The sequence below is a fragment of the Chionomys nivalis genome, chromosome 21 (genome assembly GCF_950005125.1).
Source record: "Chionomys nivalis chromosome 21, mChiNiv1.1, whole genome shotgun sequence".
Taxonomy (NCBI): domain Eukaryota; kingdom Metazoa; phylum Chordata; class Mammalia; order Rodentia; family Cricetidae; genus Chionomys; species Chionomys nivalis.
The window spans coordinates 53989908-54014909 of NC_080106.1; the positions used below are offsets into that span (position 1 = coordinate 53989908).

Consider the following 25002-nt stretch of genomic DNA (forward strand, 5'->3'; position numbering starts at 1 on the left):
AGGTACTTGGCCTCTTTCATCCTCCCAGTGTGAAGTGTGATAATACTTTCAAGCCATGTTCATTGATAGGATGTTGGTATAAGGAGCAAGAGAATTTCTAGGACCTTTACAAACCATAGTAGTTGCTTAATAAAGATATTTTAAAACAGATTTGTATATGAGGATTATAAGAAAGACAGATTCTTAGAAGGAATAATAAGTGCATGGGTGTGGGCTTTCCAAAGAAGAGTTACAAGAATTAAGTTACTAAATGATGTCCAAGTATGAGTGAGGGCTACTCAAGGGGGAGTTGTTTGGATTCTCTCTTACAATGGTATTAACCCTAGTCACAACAGATGCACCTTTATGACATAATTATTTCCCAAAACACCCTTAATCTCATGTTATCACTATGGGAGTTAGGATTTGTACATACAGGTTTTGCAGAAGCAGAATAGCTTTAGGTCATGAGTTTTACCACTTCAGAAGGGCCCTTCCTGGCCTGCACTGAGTATCTATTCCTTGAATCTTCTGTGTTCCTGTTCCTTACATCCCAAGTGCATTGTTCCATCTGAACTCATCTCCATTTGTTTTGTTTATTGTATTCTCCACTATTGGTACATGCACCCCTGAAGTGGAGGAGCCTTGTCTGTCTAGCAACCCAGGAACACTGATAAAAATGTTAGATAAGGCTTGCTTAAAAAAGCAGAAATGAGGAAATTATAGCTGTCAGGGACTGAGTACCTGCTGAATATACACCTTTATACCATGCACTTCCTACCATTATCTCAGCAAATCCAATCATATGTTTTTTCTACTTAATAAACTAGTCCAAATCGTAGCAGTTTCAGCTGACCATCATGATGAGCTCACTATTCCATGATCAGCCATTTGTACTCAGGGTCTATGGGTCCCTACAGGTGTCTGCTGCTATCTAAGAATGTCTGCTAAAGGTAGGTTTACCTGGGCCATGAGCTCATTATCAAGCCAGGTAATGTATTTTTAGTCACAAAATGAGGAAGTGGGGTGTCATAGGATTTCAAGAGTGTTGAAGCTCAAATCCAAGTGCCTTAACAAATTTTGATGCTTCTAACTTCAATTTGCTTAATGTCCCATGAACCAAAACAAGTCACACAACCAGGCCTGAGTCCTGTAAGAGAGTGCCAATATTAAGTATAGATAGAGTTAAGTAGCTTTTGTAATCAACCACAGGTGTTCTTATTCCCAATAAACATATATACACACTGACATCAAAACCATCAACATTTGACCACCTGTACTGCACCTATAACTCAGAGATCAAATCTGATACTATGACAAGTATCAGAGTATTCCAGTCCTGAGCCCTTTGTTTGTTCTCTCCAGCAGAAAGCATTTATGGGCACTGTGGTGAATTGGGGAAAACTTAGAACAGAAAGGCAGAGCTTCTTCGAGTGTCTAGAGCCATCTTCTCTAAAACTTGACTCTTTCATCATAAAAATGGCACAGTCACATCAGGAATGCACAAATGTTTACAACTTTAACACTTTCCCCAGACTGACAACGTTGTAGTTTTTATTTTTTTTTATTGATTTTATTGAGCTATAGATTTTTCTCTGCTCCCCTCCTTTTCTCTATCTTCCCCTTCTACCCTCTTCCATGGTCCCCATGCTCCCAATTTACTCAGGAGATCTTGTCTTTTTCTACTTCCCATGTAGATGAGATCCATGTTTGTCTCTCTTGGGGTCCTAGTTGTTGCCTACGTTCTCTAGGATTGTAAATTATAGCCTTTATTTTGCTTTATGTCTAAAAGCCACTTACGATATTTCTCTTTCAATATTTCTCTTTCAATATTTTCTAAATTCATCCATTTGCCCTCAAATTTCAAGGTGTCATTTTTTTTCTGCTGTGTAGTACTCCATTATGTAAATGTACCACATTTTCCTTATATATTCTACACTCAAGGGTCACTTAGGTTGTTTCCAGGTTCTAGCTATGACAGATAATGCTGCTATGAACATAGTTGAGCACATGTCCTTCTGGTACAATTGAGAATCCTTTGGGTATATACCCAAAAGTGGTATTGCTGAGTCTTGAGGATGGTTGTTTCCTAATTTTCTCAGAAATCACCATATTGATATCCAAACCAGTTTGCAAACCAGTTTGCACTCCCACCAGTAATGGCTGAGTGTTCTGTTTACCTCACATCTTCTTCAGCATAAGTTGTCATCAGTGTTTTTGATCTTGGCCATTCTTGCAGGTGTAAAATGGAATCTCAGAGTTGTTTTGATTTGCATTTCTCTGATAGCTGAGGATGTTGAGCATTTCCTTAAGTGTCTTTCATCTGTTTTAGGTTCTTCTGTTGAAAGTTCTCTGTTTAGGTCTGTAGCTCATTTTATGTTATTGGAAAATGTCTTCTTTTGATGACCAATTTCTTGATTTCTTTGTATATTTTGGAGATCAGTCCTCTGTCTGATGTGGAGTTGGAAAAGATCGTTTCCCATTCAGTAGACTGCCATTTTGTATTGTTAACTGAGTCCTTTGCTTTACAGAATCTTCTCAGTTTCAGGAGTTCCCAATATTAAGCTTTTCTCTAAGTGTCTGTGCTACTGGGGTTATATTAAGAAGTGTTCTCCTATGCCAATGCATTCAAGTGTACTTCCTACTTTCCCTTCTATGAGGTTCTGTGTGATTGGCTTTATATTGAGGTCTTTGATCCATTTAGACTCCAGTTTTGTACATGGTGATAGATATGGATCTATTTTCATTCTTGTACATATTAACATCCAGCATCAGTAGTTAAATATGCTTTCTTTTTTCCACTTTATATTTTTTCCTCCTTTGTAAAAAATCAGGTGTTCATAGGTGTGTGGATTAGTATCTGGGTCTTTGATTTGAATTCATTGGTTCTCCTGTCTGTTTTTATGCCAATACTAGGCTGTTTTCAGTACGGTAGCTCTGTAGTAGAGTTTAAAGTCAGGAATTGTGATGTCTTTATTGTGCAGGATTGTTTTGGCTATCCTGGGATTTTTGCTTTTCCATGTAAAGTTGTGTACTATTCTTTCAATGTCTTTGAAGAACTTTCCTAGAATTTGATAGGCATTGCTTTTGGTAAGATTGTCATTTTACTGTATTAATTCTACCTACCCAAGAGCATGGGAGAGCTTTCCATTTTCTGATGTCTTCTTCAATTTCTTTCTTCAAAGGCTTAAAGTTCTTTTTATACAGGTCTTCCACTTGTTTGGTTAGAGTTACTTTGTGATATTTTATGCTATTGTGAAGGGTGATATTTCTCTGGTTTCTCTCTTAGCCCATTTATCATCTGTGTAAAGGAGGGATACTGATTTTTTTAAGTTGTCTTGTATCTTTCTACATTACTGAAAGTGTATATGAGTTGTAGAAGTTCCTTGGTAGAATTTTTTAGAAATTTTCATAGCTTGTGTAAACTATCGTATCATCAGCAAATAGTGAGAATTTGGCTTCTTTTCCGATTTGCATACCCTTGACCTTTTGTTGTCTTATTCCTCTAGCTAGAACCTCAAGGCCTATATTGAATAGATATGGAGGGGGTGGACTACCTAGTCTTGTTCTTGATTTCAGTGGGATATCTTTGAGTTTCTCTGTATTTAGTTTGATGTTATTGTTCACTTGCTGTATATTGCCTTTATTATGTTTAGGTATGTTCCTTGTGGACAGGTCAGTCAGACAATAAATGAACAGAGAAATAAGAGAACAGATGTTATGACTCAAATGGATTTAATGGACATATATAGAACATTCCATCCAAACATAAAAGAATATGTGTTCTCAGCACCTCATGGAACCTTCTCAAAAATTGACCACATATTCGGTAACAAAACAAACCTCAACAATTAAAAAAAAATGGAATAACAAATGTACCTTGTCAGATCACCATGGTTTAAAACTAGAAGTCAACACCTATACTAATTCCAGAAAGCCCACAAACACATGGAAATTAAACAATGCTCAATGGGTCAAGGAAGAAATAAAGGGAGAAATTAAAGACTCCCTAAAATTCAATGAAAATGACCACACAACATACCCAAATTTATGGGTCACAATGAAAGCAGTGTTAAGAGGAATGTTCATAGCAGTAAATGCCTACACAAAGAAGCTGGAAAAATTCCACACTAGTGAGTTAACAGAACATTTGAAAACTTTAAAACCAAAAGAAGCAAACTCACCTAAGATAACTAGGCAGCAGGAAATAATCAAATTGAGAGCTGAAATCAACAAAATAGAAACAAAGATAACAATACAAAGAATCAATGAGACAAAGAGTTGGTTCCTCTAGAAAATCAACAAAATAGGCAAACCTTTATCTAAACTAACCAAAAGGCAGAAAGAGAATATCCAAATTAACAAAATCAGAAATGAAAACGGGAACATAACAACAGACATGGAGGAAATACAGAGAATCATCAAGTCATATTTGAAAAGCCTGTGCTCCACAAAATTGAAAAACTTATAGGAAATGGACAACTTTACTGATAAATATAACTTACTAAAATTAAATCAAGACCAGATAAGCAAATTAAATAGACCTATAACTGCTGAAGAAATAGAAACAGTTATCAAAAGTCTCCCAACCAAAAAAAGCCCAGGACCAGATGGTTTCAGCCCAGAATCCTACAAGACTTCCAAAGAAGAACTAATACCAATACTCCTCAAATTATTCCACAAAATAGAAACAGAAGGAACATTGCTAAACTTTTTTTTTTTTTTTTTTTTTTTTTTTTGGTGAGGCTACAATTACCCTGCTACCCAAACCACAGAAAGACATTACTATGAAAGAGAATTAAAGACCAATCTCACTCATGAACACGGATGAAAAAATACTAAATAAAATACTGGCAAATCGAATCCAAGAACACATCATAACCATCATCTACCACAATCAAGTCGGCTTCATCCCAGAGATGCAGAGATGGTTCAACATATAAAAATCTGTCAACATAATCCACCATATAAACATGTTGAAATATAAAAACCACATGATCATCTCATTAGATGCCAAAAACATTTTTGACGAAATACAACATCTGTTCGTGATAAAGGTCATGGAGAAAGCAGGTACACAAGGAACATACCTAAACATAATTAAGGCAATATACAGCAAGCCAACAGCCAACATCAAACTAAATGGAGAGAAGCTCCCAGAAATTCCACTGAAATCAGGAACAAGACAAGGTTGTACACTCTCTCCATATCTATTCAATATAGTTCTTAAGGTCCTAGCTAGAACAATAAGACACCAAAAGGAGATCGAGGGATACAAATCAGAAAAGTCAAACTCTCACTGTTTGCTGATGATATGATAGTTTATATAACTGATCCCAAAAATTCTACCAAGGAACTTCTACAACTCATAAACACTTTCATTAATGTAGCAGGATACAAGATTAACTCAAAAAAATCAGTAGCACTCCTGTACACGAATGATAAAAGGGCTGGGAAAGAAATGAAAGAAACAACACCTTTCACAATAGCCACAAATAGCTAAAATATTTCAGAGTAACTCTAAGCAAGCAAGTGGAAGACTTGTATGACAAGAACTTTTAAATCTTTGAAGAAAGAAATTGAAGAAGACACCATAAATTGGAAAGATCTCCCATCTCTTGGTAGGCAGAATTAACATAGTAAAAAAGGCAATCTTACCAAAAGCAATCTACAGATTCAATGCAATGCCCATCAAAATCCCAGCAAAGTTCATCATAGACCTGAAAAGAACAACACTCATCTTCATATGGAGAAGGAAAAAAAAAAAAAGGGTAGCCAAAACAGTCTTGTACAATAAAAGAACTTCTGAAAGCATCACAATCACTGACTTCAAACTCTAATACAGAGCTATAGTACTGAAAACAGCCTGGTATTGGCATAAGAACAGACCGGAGGACCAATGGAACTAAATAGAAGACCCAGATATTAATACACACATACAAACACCTGATTTTTAACAAGCAAAAAAATATCAAATGGAAAATGAAAGCATATTTAACAAATGGTGCTGGCATAACTGGATATCAACATGTAGAAGAATGAAAATAGACCCATATCTATCACCTTGTGCAAAACTCAAGTCCAGCCACATTGAACCTTATAGAAGAGAAACTGGGAAGTACACTTGAATGCACTGGCACAGGAACCCACTTTTTAAATATGACCCCAGCAGCACAGACACTGAGAGAAATAATTAATAAATGGGACCTCCTGAAACTGAAAAGCTTCTGTAAAGCAAAGAACATGGTCAACAAGACAAAACGACAGCGAATAAAATGTGAATAGATCTTCACTAACCCCACATCAGACAAAGAACTCAAAAAAAAAAATGGGCACCAAAAGAACACATAAATCAATTTAAAAAAAAAAAAGGAGTACAGATCTAAACAGAACTCTCAACAGAAGAATCTAAAATGGCTGAAAGACACTTAAGGAAATGTTCAACATTCTTAGTCACAAAACAACTCTGAGATTCCATCTTACACCTGTAAGAATGGCCAAGATCAAAAACACTGATGACAACTTATGCTGTAGAGGTTGTGGGGGAAAGGGTACACTCCTGCATTGCTGGTGGGAATGCAAGCTGGTACAACCACTTTGGATGTCAGTGTAGTGATTTCAGAAAATTAGGAAACAACCTTCCTCAAGACCCAGTAATCCCACTTTGGGGTATATATAGCCAAAGGATGCTCAACTATGTTCATAGCAGCTTTGTTTGTCATAGCCAGAACCTGGAAACAACCTAAATGCCCTTGGACCAAAGATTGAATAAGGAAAATATGGTACATTTACATAATGGAGTACTACACAGCAGAAAAAAAAAACGACATCTTTAATTTTGCAGGAAAATGATTGGCTCTAGAAAACATTTTTTTGAGTGAGGTAACCCAGACACAGAGAGACAGTTATCACATGTACTCACTCATAGGTGGTTTTTAAACATAAATCAAAGAAAGCCAGCCTACAAACCACAATCCCAGAGAACTTAGACAACAATGAGGACATTAGGAGAGACTTACATGGATCTAATCTACATGGGAAGTATGAAAAGACAAGATCTCCCAAATAAATTGTGATGTGGGGACCTTTGGGGAGGGGAAAGACAGGGAGGAGAGCAGAGAAAAATGTAGAGCTCAATAAAAAATCAATAAAAAAACAAAAAAAAAATGGGTTTGCCCAGATCTGCCTCTTCTGACTGTCTCATCTTTCCAGCTCAGGGATCAAAAAGATGCACAGAGCTTTGTGTAATTGATACTGTATAGGGGTGGATACTCTTTAAGGACCAGGCATGAATGAATAACAACAGCCATGAGAGAAACATAGACCTTTGTGGCAGAGTCAGAGAAAATAAAGGAAGGGAAAGGAATAGAGACTGAGAGCATGAAAAGAACACATTTATTGTGGTTTGAATGTAAAATGTTTCCCATAGGCTCAAATGGCTAAACACTTGGTCCCAGCTATTGGTGCTGTTTTGGAAGGTTATAGAAGCCTTGTGGAGAAAAGGATCACTGGGGACAGAAGTTTCTCTCTCCTCTCTGCTTCCTGCCTGCAGACATCATGTAATAGCAGCCTCACACTCCTGCCACTTTGGCTTTCCAACCGTGATGAACTATACCATTTCAAAAATTGTGAGCCAAAATAAACCCTAACTCCCTTAAAGTTTTGTTGTGTTTTTTTTTTTTTTTTTTTTTTTGTCAGCTATTATTCAAATCGGCAAGAAAAGAAACTAACACACATTCTTATTTGGGACGCAGGCAAGGTGAATGAAATACATGGCTTGTTAGTTATGATCCTAGAACCTATCCATTGGCTAGTTCCCTGGATTTTGGTCAAACTTTGCATTAAACAGACTTGAGTATAAAGTCCACGTTTGGGCACCACATGCCAGCGTCCCAAATAGGAGTTATGGAGTTAGTATGGAAAGAATGGAGACATGCACAGTGATATGTTGATTAAACACACTCTGTCTTTTTAAGAGAGGACCCCTTTTATTTGTCCTTCTAATAATGAAACCATTATGTACAACAAGGCATGTAAAACATGGATTTTTACATAAGTCTCAAGAACTTTCAAGATACATCAAAATGTGCCCCAATCCTTCTACCTAGTTTTTCCCTCCATGTCTGAGAAACAAAATTTAGTCACAGATCATGAATTCTACACTCAAAGAGCACCACCTGTCTTGGCAGGTCAGGCAAGAAACAGTTGGCCTCTGAGGTTACCAGGTGATTCTGTCTTTTTATTCTAGCTAAAATATTCTGTCCAGCTGTCTTTTCTGGTTACAAGGTACTAGACATTGAGTTTTAAGAAACAAACCTAAAACTTTAATTCTTCAAGAGGACTGGTGTAGTTTTTGCACCATGTAGCATAGTAAGCATTAAGTTTTTTAGGTATAATTATAAGTACACCTTCCCCATGTCCCTTTGATCTTATAGCAGGTATTTTAGGCCTAAATGTAGACTTTAAACCTTCTCTGGGTAATCAGATGTTCCCAATTTTCAATTGCCAGTGTGCAAAAGAGTTCCTAATATCATCTATCCAAAAATTATTTCCTGGAATCAATGCCTCTTATACAATCAACAGGACACATTAAATATTCCTTAGTGGGTTCAAATAAAGCAATTTCTTTTTACAGCAGTTGGGGTAGTCATAAAATTATGCTGAATAGGAATAAAGAAACATAGGAACTTTTATCTATTTCCACAGTATTCCCATTAGTTTCGTCTTTTCACACGTTCCCCAGAGGAATTGTTCTCCATCCTTTCATTATTTTCCTGTGTCCAAGCGACCAGGGAAATCCCTTTAGCAACATCAATAAGACCATGAAAGAAAAGACCCAGAACCAGACATCCTTCTGGGGAATCATGGACTATCAATAGAGCAGAATCTTCTTGCTGGATCTGTATTACAGCAAGCAGCTCAATAGTACTTGCCATATAATAAAAACTCTACACTCCTGTGTACTCCCAGGATACGCATGGGTCCTGCCAGCCACCCTTCTAATTTACAGCTACTTGACTCACAGAATCACTTCCCTTCTTTCACTTGATAGTCACTATGAATATTAAATATGATAACAGCTACCAATTGGCTGGCACCTTACTAGCAGCAGGTAGTAAGAAGTTCATTACAGTATCACCTTTTATACTATCATTGTCCTTGCTGGGAAGCTCAGTTTATCAGTTTGCATATCCTTGCTGAAAGGTCAGCTCTGGGGAAGAAGAGGCTAGATGAGGCAATTGTTCCTCACTGAGGTTCCTGAAAATATTTGGCACCATCTTCTTTAAAGTTTGGCTTATTTATGTGTCAACAGTACCTTTCTCCTGAGAACGATAAGTACTCTGACTATATTTTCATTCTAAAACCTTCATGGATCTTAGAGTAAGGTTGAGCCAGATGGGGCCTGCTGTTTGGCTTATAAAATGCAGATTCAAAACCAGACAGAGTTAAACCATCTTCTCTCAAATCAAACACACATCCTGCGTCCCATGCCTCCAGCAGCATTTCTGTCTACACAGGAGGATTTGCTTTCAAATCTTAAAGGCTTCGTAGCCATTGTTCTCTGTGGGTGCTCAGGGTCCCTCACCTCCACAGAAGCATCAAAGAAGATCCTCAGGGACCAGGCAAAAGCAGGAGCCTGCTTCAGAAATGGACCCACAAGTTCAGGGTCTATGCATCTAGCAGGCTTTAAATCGCATTTTATTGGCTGTGGTTAATGGGACAGAAAACACAAAGGTATTTTACCGTGGTGAGCATCTTAACCATTCCCAGTAAAAGAAGCAGCAGATCAGGGCAGTATCCACTGATAGAATCACTGAAAGAAAGTTTCGAAGTCCAGGGTGAATGACATTGAACAGAGGCAGGTATGTCTATTCCCTTTTTGTTTCCATGCATTTCTATGCACAAAATCGATTTCTTGGTAATTGCCTCAATAAAGCAGGCACTCTGACAGGGAGACCATTGATTACATGGGTACCTCTTGCTGAGCAGGAGAAAACGCACTGAAATAGGCTTTTGCTGTGTCTTTTGCACAGGCTTTATACACCAGACACTTCTGATGGTCTGATGCCTTTGAAATAGAATCTTCATGATTGATTGCCAAATCTGCTTGCTGCCTCATTCCTGTTGGAGACACCTTTGTTGTTGCTGTTCTTTCTCTGGACTTCGTGTGACTCCTCCATCCCCTTAGCTCTTCACAGTAGCCCTGCGAAGTTGTTTAATGTGTTTGTTTCTGTTTGGTCTGGATTTTGATTTACTTTTTGGTTTTTTTAGAGATGGCATCTCACTCTGGAGCCCAGGATGACTGGGCTATTACAGCCCATAGGCTAGCCTCGATCTTACAGCAGTTGCCTTTGCATGCTTAGCCACCAGGCCTAGCTGAGCTTTGCCAAGTAGCTCAGGGCTTCTAGGAGCAGGAAATTCTGAAAACTGAATATGGCACCACCCTAGGTACCCCACATACACTTGTGTCTCCATTGTCCCTGTGTTTTTTCTGTTACTTTCAGCAAACACTAATTTTATTCTTTTCTCATCCACTCCAAGACCCCATGAAGATAACTGTTTATACCTCTATCTATATCTATATATCAGGTCAATAAGTTCACAAGTAAAGTTGGAGTCTCATTGCTTTCAACAACAAGTTGTACAAGTGTGCTGGGAGAATGCTGGAAGGTGTTTAGCACACCGGAATATGTCAATAATTATAGTTATTTCTCATTTTGTTGCTTGTTTGAGTGTTGCTTTGAACCAAGTTTCTGGAGATGGTCAATGTTTTAGGAGACCCACAATCTTTTTTTTAATCCTTTGCTGAGAAAGAATAGGCATTTGGGGTAGAAGAGTTCAGACCTTATGCTACAATCCCACACATATACAGTCCATTTGTTTTGCAATATTTATTCTGTTTTGCCATGACAATATATCTGAGGCTAAATGCTTATAAAGAAATCTTTTTACTTTACAGTTTAGAAGCTGTAAATCCAAAATGTAGCAGCCTGCATAGACTCTAGTGAACTAGGTGTTTGACAAGGGGAACAGAAATACATGTGAATGTTAGAAACCATAGGGCCCCCTTTGCTGTCAAAACGTGACAAAGAAGCAAGAAGTAAAACAACTTCATCTAGAAAGAGAATCAAGAACCTGTGTGTGTGTGTGTGTGTGTGTGTGTGTGTGTGTGTGTGTGTGTGTGTCTTGTCTGTCTGTCTTCTGTATTCATGTTCATTTTTGAGGGATTAGTTTTTGAGATAAAGTATCCATCTGTTTTTTCTGGAACTCATTTTGTAGACCAAACAGACCTTGACCTCACAAAGATCCACCTGCTTCTGTCTCTCGAGTGCTGGAAGTAAAGATGCCCACCTTCACCTGTCTCTTAAATGAAAAACAGTGAACTTCCAAAAGAAGGCAAGATATTTGGTGAGAAAGGAAGCAAAGGGAGTCATTTTTTAATAACCCATGCTGGTGAGAATTAACTGAGATCCAATGAGAGCTACATTCATCCTTTGTAAGTGTAGCACCCCAAATGACTGAACTACCTTCCCTCAGACTCATCTCTTAAAAGTCTCAGTACCACCACACAAAGAATCTGACTTTCAATATATGAACCTTGGGTTGAAAACCCAGCCAAGTCACAGCATCTTGAGGATGAATCTGAAGCTTAGAGTGAGTGGAGATGAATATGAGGCTTAAAATGGGAAACGTGTCATGCAATCAGTTGCAAGTAGAAGAAGAGTAGGATCAACAAGGTGGGTGTTGTGTCTGCTTTACTGGTAAGAGACTTAGTCATATTTAGTCAAGAAATTTGGATTTGCATCTGATTGTCCAGGACATGCTAGAGGCAGAGACTCAGAGGTGGTATGCTGATGCTGCTTTCTTCCCTTCTTTTCCAGACTCCAGATGCTAGAGGCCATCTGTAAGCACTGGGAGGGGCCCATCAGCCTGGCCCTCTACCTGTCTGATGCTGAAGCCCAGCAGTTTCTCCGCTATGCCCAGGGATCCGAGGTGCTCATGAGCCGCCACAATGTGGGCTACCACATCGTGTATAAGGAGGGTCAGTTCTATCCTGTCAACCTCTTGCGCAATGTGGCTATGAAGCATATCAGCACACCCTACGTGTTCTTATCTGACATTGACTTCCTGCCCATGTATGGGCTCTATGAGTACCTCAGGTAAGGACCCCAGGGGACCTAACTGCTCTCTTCACTTTTTAGGCTGGCAGTCATATAGGATAATGAAGAACTAGACCAGAAGGTCCTCAGTCCTGGTCCATTGTCCAGTCTGCCACTCACCTTTTATAGGTAGGGCAACTGAAACCCAAAAAGGGAAAGGGGTCTGCCCAGAGATTGTTCCTGCCTTCAGTAGGACCCTGTTAAAGGGTCCCTACAGGTCTGGAAGATGCATATAAAGTTCTGTTATCCCATGCATAGACTGGATCTGAGTTTCCATAGTGACATGTTAATTTTTGTATAGAAAGATCCTTTTTGTTCAAAATGCCTGCCCCTCTTGCAGTTTTCCAGCAGACTTCCTATAACCATTCTCAAAAGACCACTGCCTGCTCTTTAAAGCAAACCTAAGTAATTATGATGCCTAGCATATGTTGAAGCACTTGTACCAGAAAGTGATTGACATATAAGATCTCATTCTGTTTCCTCCTCTCGTGGTCCATGCCAGAGATCATATTTTTGTCTTCATTTTACAAATGGGAAGCTGCTTAACAAGACTGGAAGATGCTGTTCTATGTTGCATAACTAGAGCAGAGGGAACTGGGGAGTCACAGCACAGGACACCTAATCTCAGAACCGTATGAATTTCCAGTGACCTTTTTTACCTATCCATACATAGCAGGGCAGAAAGGAGTACACTGGTATATGGCTGGGTGGCTCTATAGGGAATTACATTTACTGCAGCATCATAAACAATATGAATTGAAAGGGACTGTAGAGTTCATACAGTTCAAAATTGTACGTGAGAGAAAAGTAAAGTCACTGGGTATATGAGATTCAATAACATTGTTAAAGGGCCCTTTTCCAACTGTCATTTGTCAGCATGGATTTCCTCTGTGTCTAAGATAGTGCCTGCTGGACCCCACATATCCCTAGAGATGCTTTGTACATATTGTCTTTTTTTTTAAGATCAATTTTTTTTCTTTTTTTTTTTTTATTAAAAATTTCCGCCTCCTCCCCGCCTCCCTTTTCCCTCCCCCACGCCCCACTCCCCACTCCCCTCCCTCTCTAGTCCAAAGAGCAGTCAGGGTTCCCTGCCCTATGGGCAGTCCAAGGTCCTCCCCTCTCCATCCAGGTCTAGGAAGGTGAGCATCCAAACAGGCTAGGCTCCCACAAAGCCAGTACATGCAGTAGAATTAAAACCCAATGCCATTGTCCTTCGCTTCTCATCAGCCCTCATTGTCCACCATGTTCAGAGAGTCTGGTTTTATCCCATGCTTTTTCAGTCCCAGTCCAGCTGGCCTTGGTGAGCTCCCAATAGATCAGCCCCACTGTCTCAGTGGGTGGGTGCCCCCCTTGTGGTCTTGACTTCCTTGCTCATATTCTCCCTCCTTCTGCTCCTCATTTGGACCTTGGGAGCTCAGTCCAGTGCTCCAATGTGGGTCTCTGTCTTTATCTCCATCCATCGCCAGATGAAGGTTCTATGGTGATATGCAAGATATTCATTAGTTAGTATGGCTATAGGATCGGGCCATTTCAGGCTCTCTTTCCTCAGCTGCCCAACGACCTAGTTGGGGACATCTCTCTGGACCCCTGGGAACCCCGCTAGAGTCAAGGCTCTTGCCAACCCTAAAATGGCTCCCTTAATTAGGGAGAGAAAAGTGAGAAGGGGAGGATGGGGAGAGCTTGGGGGAATGGGATAGTTGGGATAAAGGAAGGATGGATATGGGAGCAGGGAAGTATATACATATTGTCTTTTTAAGATGTACATATAATCCTCGGAAGCATGTGGAGCTGCCCTGTGTTACATCATGGGCCTTTAAGGCTTGGAGAGGCAAAATAGCAGGTTTGAGTCTGGAGACCTTGCAGCCATAAGACTTGAAGCAGTGTTTGACAGGTCCCTCTCTCAGACCTTGCCTAACTACTCTGGGGTTTCTAGCTGCCCAGCATATGATGTCCAGAAATTGATACCCCTCTTTCTCCCATCTTCCCTCCATTTTTTCCTCCCTCTCCAGCAAGAGAAGGCATCCTTGTTAAGGTTGAATATGGATTAAACCTCTAGCACATTAGACTTTCATTGCAAGGTGTTGTTTGAGACATCAATCCCTTCCTGGTAATCATGGAAGAGCCCCCTCAGCTGTCAGGGAATGAAAGGGTGACTGACCCCAAGCAATTTAACCTTCCAGTACAGAAGTGGATGGAGTTTTGATTTAAAGCCTGTAAGTGAATTACTCCTGACTCTGCCAGAGTCCATTCATTGATTTTTCTTCTGGTCCAACTGCAACTGGTTGACAACATTCCAGTATGTAGGAGAAGGTGCCCCCTACCCCGTGTGATCAGAAGATACTCTCAACTCTGCCTTATCCCTGTCAGCTTGGGAATTTTGACAGTTAGCAAGATGCTAGGCTACGTAGTAGAGGAATAACTAGGTAATTAGGGCCATCCTTGGATTAGACTGAGAAGAGAGAGGTTAGAGGACTGTGCCCTGCCCATCCATAACCTGGAATTTTCCTGAGAAGTCTTTACCACAATGAATTGAGTGTTAACAGGCCTTCTCTCATCTCAGTGACCCATTTCCCAACTTTACCTCATGGGCAGCATGTTTTACAACACAGCACATAGGAATGGGTGTTTGTTTCTTCCCTATGTGTCTGTCATTGGACAAAGACTTAAAATTGCTGATGGCAATTCAGTTCTAGGCAATATGTGTTACCATTAACTGTTTTATTTAATTCAAGGATCACCATATGAATCTCATCAGAAGTTTTCAGATATTACAGATAGCCCTTCAAACCCTATCACTTTCTTACTATTTAGGGTTCACAGACTTATCTGAGCAAGAACCATCTGCCCAGGTATGGAATTACCTCTGTTGGAACAGGATTGGAGTTACTCACTCTATATGTTTTCTCAGAGGACCTGAGTTTTCATGTGTTCTAATGTTTTAATATTATAAAATAATAGGCAGCTGGAGAGATGGGTCAGCAGTTAAGAGCACTTGTTGCTCCTATAGAAGACACAGGTTCAGTTCCCGGTACCTTGCCAACTGAGGTAAACATTTTTACAGGTGGCTAAACTTGGGTCCCAGGAAAGTGAAGGAGTTCATAGCCATTCATTACTCCAGAGAACTGGCCCTCTCTTAAACCCAAGCACTCTTGTGACACACATGTATATGTATAGTCAAAACACTGATATACATAAAAAAATCTTTAAAATGTGCAAATAATTGAAAATGAGTTTTTAATGCTATGGAACCAAACTATATGGCCAGGCAACATTAGTCCTCTCTCACCTGCTTACCAGTGTGTAACCTCTGACCTAGATTGTTTCTAGACACCAGAATCTTGAGAGCCTGTAAAAATTCAGTCACAAGGCCAAAATAAATTTAGTCTCATCATTTTTTATGTAGGCAGATTATTGATTTGCTTTGCTTGGAGAAAAAAATTTTAGTGATTACCAGGTGTTTGCTTCTGATGTGTGAATTACTCATGGGCACATTTGAGAGCAGTGTGCTATTACTGGTTTAAGATGAGCTTAAGGGTGCTATTTGCTCTATTTGCTACAATATATGTAGTTTCCAAGAAGGCCAGTAGACCCTGGTAGAGACTCACTTTTTCACATGTAAATATAGCAAAAATGTTTTATTCAAACTCTGTTAACCTTCAAATAGTAATACCACAAATATGACACCCGGGAAGCCCTGCCAGCCGAGGTAAACATTTCTATAGGTGACTAAATATAGGGCCCAGGGAACTGAATGATTAGTGTCAGAAAGAAGAGAAAATGGCCTTCTACCTGTATAGCTTGCTTGCTGGACAGCAAACCACCAGTTCATTCTTGCATCCAAAACTCCTGCTTATGTTACATTTTTTAAGGTCTTTCTTAGTTTCTAAAAAAAAAGTTCAGCATTGCAGCACACTGGGCAGTTGCTTAGCAACCTGCTAATATTATAGCAAAACAAACAGCTCATTTGGAAAATAATGAAGTTTTTATTATTCTGCAGAGTATCACCAAATTCTCTTCCAGCCCAATCTGTGTCTAGTAAAGTATCTGTTAGAGACCCAGCTTTCATGCTTGATCACAGAACTGTTAGTAAGGTCAGGGGGCATGAAGAAACCACACAGACCTTCATTTGAACAGGTACATGACTTGGGGCAGCTTGCTCCATTTCCCAAAACTTCTTCCAAAAAAAAAAAAAACTTCTTTTGTTTCACCTAGAGAAGGGGCACTGACATTCCACTGGATTATAGTAGATGTTCCACAGGAATGAATTCCCTACCCCATGGCAGGCTCACAGTTGTCAGTTTGGGACTCATTTGCCAGTCCTCACTGCAGGACCTTCCCTTGCAAATGCCCCGCCACCTTCAGGACAGTTGGGTAATTGCATGGAACTATTTCATTTTTTCCTCTCATGGACATGAGAAACAGATAAATGGTATCTGGTCTACAATGGTTCATTTTTGATTTTTCACTTATATAATGATGTATCTACAGAACCCATACTTAACGATTTTGAATTTTGCTGTTTTTCCCAGCTAGCAGTTAGCATAAAATCTTGTCTTGATTCCAGACTGAACAGTGTCAAAAGCTCCAGTCAACTGTGTGGCAATGGGACAACTGATACCCCACACTGTGCTACAAGACTAAGCTATGGTGTTAACTAGATTAGGTGTAGTAAATGGATTTCCCATACACCATGCTTTCAGTGTATGATGAGTATATCAGGATGTGACCCCATTTTAAGTCAAGGGGATTCTATCCTCATATATGAGTTGCTTTTCTGTTGCATGATAAATTACCATGATCATTGGCAACTTTATTTGGGCTTATGATTCCAAAAGGATAGGCATCCATCCTGGCAAAGAGGCATGACAGCAAGTAGCAGGTATGATTGCTGGAGCAAGAGACTATGAGCTTACATCTTCTGCCACAAGCACAAAGCAGAGAAAGCATACTGAAAATAGGTGAGGCTTTTAATCTCAAAACCTATCCTCAATTTACATACATCTTCCAGGAAGGCTACCTACATAAATCTTCCCAAACAACACCACTAGTTGAGATCACTTCTAGAAATTGTAAGGCATATTTTGCATTCAAATCACCACACCTCCTTAGGGAACATTTACTTGGACTTGTCATCTAGGTACCTCCTAGATGTTCCTTGACTTTTACATGAGGATCATCCCATATCTTTCTCATGAGTCTTAGAAAGTGATAAGACAGTCTTCCTGTGACCACGCAGTGTATACCTAGTATAGAAGACTTGCGACAAAGCACAGGGGAAGCAACATTTTTCCATGCTTGGAGTTTTTAATCTGGTTGTATTGCTACTACCTCTGCTAATATTGTTTCCATTATAATTTTCATTATGAATGCAAAATAGAATTGCAGGAGCTGAGAGTATATCAGGAAGATGTGGGTGGTCATGCAACACCTCAAAAAGAGCTGATAGCTGAGGTTAGGTTTAAAGATCAGTGGGACTCAAATACAGCTGGTATCGCTGTTGGACTGAAGGGAAGAAGAGTTGAAGGGTGAGATATTCAACTGTTTCACAACCAGGACTATTCACACCATGGAATTGGACTGGTTTCCATCATTGGTCACCTGCAAAATTCTCATTGCTGATTATTACCTACAAGCCATGGCTATAACCATTGCCTTCCCTGTATTTATGTTCTAGGAGTAAAACATGGTACCCTGGCCAACAGTGTACTTTGTAGCATGTGGGAATAAGTAGTCAGTGTAGTTCCATTTATTCTAAGGGGATACATAAGTGCATTCCTTTACATTTTCTCTGGTGTATAGTGGGATGAGTGTAGCAATGTGAACAGGGTAAAAGAGGTGACAAGTGAGTCAGGCCAGGTGTCTATTGAGATACATTAACTAGGTGGCATTTCCTTGAGTCCACATAGCCTTCTAATTCTACCTATAACATTAGCATTTTTAGAGCACTTGCTATGTGCTAAGCACTGTTATAATCCTGCGTGTGTTTTAGCAAACGAGCACCTCCATTTATGTTGCTTATGAGGGTACTCAGACTGAGTCCCCCACCTCAGGGCTCAGCATTGCTACCTGAAAATCTAGTTCCCTGTGAGCTTTTCCGGAAGTGCTCTCTGTTTAGCCTGCTGATTGATCAAGATGCCCATGTCCAAATTCATCACTATGACCACAACCATCAACCCAGATTGTACATAGAGGTCTATGCATTGAGAGCTATCTTAACCTTTGCCTGAGGATACCCATTCAACCCTTACAAAACCCTACAGAGTACACACTAAGTGCACATCCTACCTACCAAACCATGGTAGTCTCAGGGCTTGCTCAAGAGTACCAGCTGGTGAATGTCTGGGTTGGATCTGAATTCAAGGCACCTGCAGTGGAACTACCCTTCTGGGAGACTCTGTTGTACATAACAAACAGGTTGAATGATTAAGCAGAATACTAGCTAACCACCAGGTTCTACAGCCTTGTCTTCACCATCAAGACCCTCAGGAGGTGATATTCTAAGAGGGCAGTGATAAGTTGTCCCTTGTTTCTATGAAGTACCCCTGCCCATAAATCTCATGCTACAACTTGGGCGGTTTTCCTGGTTACAGAAACATCTGTTTCTAAGGCAGAGAGTGTGGGGAAAAACTGGACAGAGAAAAATGCGTATGTGTTAGCATGAGATCAACTGCTAGGGTCTGGAAATTCTAAATACTGGAACATCCATATATTTAGCAGTTACCCTGTTCCACTGTCCCTGGAGCTTTCAGTAAGCCCCATGAGAGCTTAGAGTCTTTACCTCCTTGGGGCATAGGAAACTTTATTACTTACCCACATTTTCTTCTCCTTCTCTGCTTACCACTTATTCTAGGTAGGATAATTCTGGGATAGGGACTATCCCAAAATTTACTTGTTCCAGTGAGTTGAGAGGAAGGACTGAGGGGAAAATGAGACCCAACAATAGAGCCAGGAGAAGTTGGGAAAGCAGATAAGTTGACTGTCATGGATGCCCAAGTTGTTTTTGATATAGAGAAAGGGTGCCAAAGGCTTGCTGGAAACTGAAAGGTTAATACTTTTTATTTCCATAAAAAAGCCAGAAATCTGCCCTTGATCTAACAGTATGCCTCTCTTTTGAATGGTCCATGCTCTCCTTTTCTCCTACCTCAAGTCCATTGTAAGTTGAGACTTGGAAGGAGAGGGGACTCACTACTACAAGACAAACCCTCCATTGGTCTCTAAAACTCTGAGAGCAAAGAAATAGTGTCACCCTCTGTTTTCACATAGGGACTCAATGAGTGAAACAGGTAGTAAAATGTATCTAGGTCAGAAGAGAGGCAGACAAGCTTTGAAGACAGCACCTATTCTGCAGTGTTCTCCATTTTATCAGTAGTACCCTCCACCATTTAGGTAGATACCAAAATGTTCCCCAACCCAAACTATTGCAGGAAGTTTATAAATACTTTGAAAATGTTTTGAACAAGAAGCAATGCATGTCACTCAGTGCTCTACATGAAAAAGAGATGCAGCGATATGGATGGATGGGTGGATATGGAAATATAGAAAAGCAGACTTTAAGGGTTGGCAAGATTTTGAAATTGGCAAGCTTGAATGTGGTACAGCAGGCTTCCATGTGGAATCACAGTTAGTGTCTGTTACAGCCCTGAGGCATCAGTCTTTTTTTTTTTTTAAGAAAACTTGGCTTTTGCATTCTTCAACTAATTGACTATGTTATTAAGGGTTAGCTGCTTTCCTTAAGATCAAGTGATGAAGATGTTAATCACATATACCAAATACCTTCATCTAATGTTACTTGTTCAAGAAGACAGTTGTGATCCAGTGAAATTTTTCAACAAGAAAATACAAAACCTTCAATTCTAACAGTCTAGATTCAGTAGTAGAAAGGAGATGTATGGAGTGATCCAAAGTCACTCAGTTTGGGGGGCCCATTTGTATAACTCAAGTCAGCCAACCCAGGTGCACCATCATCACACCCTTGCTTCTGGAAAATTCTGTAGTCATTGCATGACTTACCTTACAGGCAAATGATGGTGGCAGATTATTTGCCCCTGAGCTAGCATGTCCCAGCCAAGATAGAATGTATCAACAGGGCACATTGCAGCAGGGCCCAGGCCATAGTTACTATCCCACTCAACTGAAATGTTCAGAATGTAGACGCTACAACCACTATACTGCAGAGACAACTTCCTTAATGAGATCTTTTCAGAACCTCAAAATTGAAACCTTCTGAACTGAGTCCAAAATGAACTTATCTGGGAACAGAACTATCCTTGTGGCAGTTTGTGTTTCGGTGAGATCAAAGAAATTTGCAGAAATCACTGCAGAACCAGATACTCTCTGTGGAGGGAAAGGAACTAACCAGAGCCTATTTATAAGGTATGCTGCGCATTGGTTCTGTTTGTTGCAATATAGGCTTCGCAATATATCTGTTAGTGTTTGATTATAAGTAACAGATTCTGTTATAAGAATATAATTATAGTAAAAATAAATCACAGGGTGAATATCTTCTAATGGAATCAAAGTAGAATTGGAAAGCCAGTGCAGTGAGACCAAAGTTAAGATGAGCAACTGTGGGCATCTTTGCAACAGAAGTTCAAAAACCTGCAGAGCCCCAACAAAGTCATCTGTGTGGTCTCCCAGGCTCTGTTTCTATATAAATCACCAAGAGTGAGAAATGTGTTATTTCCCTTAGGCTGAGTGTATATCCCTAGACAGAGCAGGCAAGCTCTGAGGGCTGCTGCTATAAATAGCCCTTTAGAAAGAAGAATTAGTTTTGAGCATGACATTAAAACAAATGGTTTTTAGGGTAGTTGCAAGTGGGGACCAAAATCTCAGTCAGAAAAGAGGCTTCCTGGGCAAGCTTGAGGACCTGAGTTTGATCTGAAAATTAAACAAGAAAAAGCTGAATGTAGTAGTGTATGCCTATAATCCCAGCACTGGGGATACAGAAGCAGGTGAACCCTGGAGCTTGCCGACCTAACCTAATTGGCAAGCTCTGGTTCCCAATGAGAGACAGTGTCTCCAAACACAAGATGAGATGAGGAATGATAGATATTCCAAGACTGACCTCTGACTTACACACAATGCACCCATACATATGTAAGCACACAATAATAACTGGGGCTTATATAGAGAACCTCATGTTTATATATGCATATAAATGAATGTCCTGTTCCCGTCATAATTTTGCCCTCCCAACCTCCTACTCTACTTTCATGCAATTTATAACTTAAGTTTCCACAGATGCAGCCTTGCTTCAAATTTAGAGATCTTTGTCCTCAGACTTTTAGCATATAGAGCCATTTATGTAAGTACTATCTGGGCAGTGTGTGGTGGCTGTATTTCTATGTAGCTGGCACGTGATGGTGGATGTACAGTGACCACTGACTGTTGAAATAAGAGGAGCGGGGCTGCATCCCCGGCACCCGGCCGCCCGCATGGCTTGCTTATACCCCGAAATAATTACACGGAAACTGTATTCTTTTAATCACTGCCTGGCCCATTAGCTACAGCCTCTTATTTGTTAGCTCTTACATATTGATCTAACCCATTTCTAATATTTTGTGTAGCACCATGAGCTGGCTTACCAGGGAAGATCTTAACCTGCGTCTGTCTGGAGTGGGAGAATCATGGCGACTCCTGACTCAGCTTCTTTCTCCCAGCATTTTCTTCTGTTTACTCCACCCACCTAAGGTTTGGCCTATCAAATGGGCTAAGGCAGTTTTCTTTATTAGTTAACCAATGAAAGCAACAGATAAGATACAAGAACCACCTCCATCATTTCCCCTTTTTCTGTTTAAACCAAAAAGAAAGGCTTTCACTTTAACATAGTAAGATTACATATAGCAAAACAGTTATCAAGCAAGAATTACAGTTACAATATTTATATCTATTTTATCTCTTATCAGAACTAAGGAAAACTATAACTATCTATCCATTCTTTAACTCCATCAAAGACTCCAGAAGGATATAATATTACCTAAGTAAACAAGAACTAAGAAACTTCAAACTCTAGAAATGACAGAGACATCTCGCTGTCTGGACAGTCACTCAAAGTTCCTCTGTACTGTTGGGGCATCCATCTTTAGCCTACAGGCCCATAGTATCCAGCAGACATTTCCATGAAGCAGGAAAATTCAAAGACAGTTTAGTCACTTTGTGCTGTGTCCTGCAGAATGTCTCATAGATTCTTTTATGAATCAGGAACCCTGAAAGATCATCTCACCTTTAGGCAAGTTTAGCAGTCCTTTCTGCGGGTTCTTTGTGTAACAGTCCAGGCAAGAGCAGTTTCTTGCCCAAATGGCTATCAAACTCCATAAGGAGCCTTTTCGATGCCCATCTTCCTCTTGAGGTAGCTGGTGCTGCCAGGAGCAGACGTGTCTCATTGTCATGAAAAACCCTAAGTTACTAAAATATTTTAAATGCCATATTTTGCAGTCTTTGAAAGATATGAAGAATACCTATGTAACCAATAAAAGCAACAGATAAGATACAAGAACCACCTCCATCAACTGACTGTGTAACAACATCTCGTGTCTTAGGGTTTCTTTTGCTGTGAAGAGATACTATGACCACAGCAACTTTTATAAGTGAAAACGTTTAATTGGGTGGCTTATAGTTTCAGAGGTTTAGTCCATTATCATGGCAGGATATGGATGCATGCAGGTAGACGTGGTGCTGAAGAAGGAGCTGAGAGTTAATACATCTTCATCTGCAGGTAACGGAAAGTGAACTGAGACACTGGACATATCTTGGGCGTAGCAGACCTCAAACCCTGCTCCAGCAGTGACACACTTCCTCCAACATGGCCATACCTGCTCCAACCAAGCTACACTTCCTAATAGTGCCGCTCTCAGTGAGCTTATTGGGGTCAATTACATTCAAGCTACTCTATTCCCCCAACATTTTTATGGCCTAGAGTCCCAGGGACTCAAGAATAGATTCTTATTTCACATCTAAAATAGATAAGTAGGTCCATACCTTTTTTAGACTCAACTGTATACTGGTAGCCAACAGTCCAACGTGGGGGCAGGAGCCAGGTTCTGAGGAGCAGAAGACTGGGTGGGAGTCAATGAAGTTGGAGAACTGTTCTGACTTACCTTGACTGGTGCTGACCATATACTTTGCAGGTTCAGGATCAGGGTCATCCCAGAGTCGAGGGGTCATGGGTGGTCTTTCCTCTCATTGGCTTTGTATCCCTGGTCTTCTATGACTTGCAGTGTTGTAGAAGAGGTAGACATAGGTCCTTTGAGATTTCCCCCTTCTATTCCTGGCTGTGATAGTAGTGCACACTGCAATTTTGTGGGCAGTAGACCCTACCTCTACCGTTTAGTCTGCTCTTGGTTAGCAATGATAATCTGTCAGTTCCTCTCTGTGTTTTGTATGAGGCATTTGAACAGTTGCTTAATCTTCCTGGACTGACCATCAGCTTATCCTCACAAGGAAGAGGTTTGACCTGACATCAAAGGCACCTTTTATCTCTCTTTGCATCTCTTTCAGGAAGTCTGTCATCCAGCTTGACCTTGCCAACACGAAGAAAGCAATGATTGTCCCCGCATTCGAGACACTGCGATACCGACTCTCTTTCCCCAAGTCAAAAGCAGAGCTTCTGTCAATGTTAGACATGGGGACCCTATTTACATTCAGGTGAGTGACCCTCACAGCAGACATCTGCAGTTCCCAAAGCATCTCTCTCCCAGGACACCCAGATGTTAAAGATGTTGGCAAAGAGGACAGTATGTTGCATTAGTCCACTATAAAACCAAAGAGAGATACTAATCCCAGTATCCTTGGGACTCTGCTATTTCTCCCTGACATGTTATTTACTTTCCTTTATACATGGATGGTAGGGACTGCATCCAGATGGAAAGAGGCTTGCTGGGGCAAGAAGCCACACATTTATGTTCATACTTTAAAAGGCATGACAAATTCCATTTAGCACCTTGTCACTATCCCTTAGCTCAGAATTCTGCCTTTGGTGTACATGGTAATGTTCTCTAGAAGAACAAAATTGATAGAATGAATATATATATATATATATATATATATATATATATATTACCATATGCAATACAATCAGAATGGTCCAAAAATGGCTGTCTCTATTGGAGAAGCCAAGAATATAGTAGTTCCCCAATCCAGGTGCCTAAGTACTACAACAATACAATCTTATGCCAAGGATCTGGTAGATCCTTTCTCTTCAGTACACATTGAATGGCTGAAGAAGCTTGTTCTAATACCACAGAAGGAGCTAGCAATGGTAGGAGCAATTGGATAGATGAATTTGTCAGCCAGAGTGAAAACCAAGTAAACAAAAAGCTTTCCTTCTTCCAGGTCTGGCTACTACTAGTAGGTAACACCCACATTTAGGGAAGGTCTTCCATATTAAGGCAATCAAGACAATGCCTACACAGACTTTCCAGGGCAACCCAATATGTACAATCCCTCATTAAGACCCTCCCCTTCTCCCTACTCTCTCCCCTTCCCCCCACCCCACCCTACCCCTACCCCCATGCTTCCAACTTTTGCCTTGTGATCTTGTTTGCTTCCAATTTCCAGAAGGATCTATATATATATATATATATTTTTTGGTTCATCTTATTACTTAGCTTTTCTAGGATCACTAACTATAGGCTCAATGTCCTTTGTTTATGGCTAGAATCCACTAATGAATAAGTACATACCATATTCGTATTTTTGGGTCTGGGTTAACTCACTCAGGATAGTGTTTTCTATTTCCATCCATTTGCATGCAAAATTAAAGATGTCATTGTTTTTTACTGCTGAATAGTAGATGTGCCACACTTTCTTTACCCATTCTTTCATTGAGGGACATCTAGATTGTTTCCAACTTCTGGCTATTACA

At 40.1% G+C, this 25002-nt stretch overlaps 1 protein-coding gene across 1 annotated transcript in view; it reads left to right on the top strand.

The window, feature by feature from the left end:
• The window catches only part of Large1 (LARGE xylosyl- and glucuronyltransferase 1), a 524802-nt gene that overhangs the window by 485302 nt on the left and 14498 nt on the right, over window positions 1-25002 (top strand). Inside the window, exons 12-13 of the mRNA XM_057753624.1 lie at window positions 11862-12140; window positions 23637-23783. Coding sequence (XP_057609607.1) covers window positions 11862-12140; window positions 23637-23783 — 426 coding nt within the window. The remainder of the gene's footprint in view (window positions 1-11861; window positions 12141-23636; window positions 23784-25002) is intronic.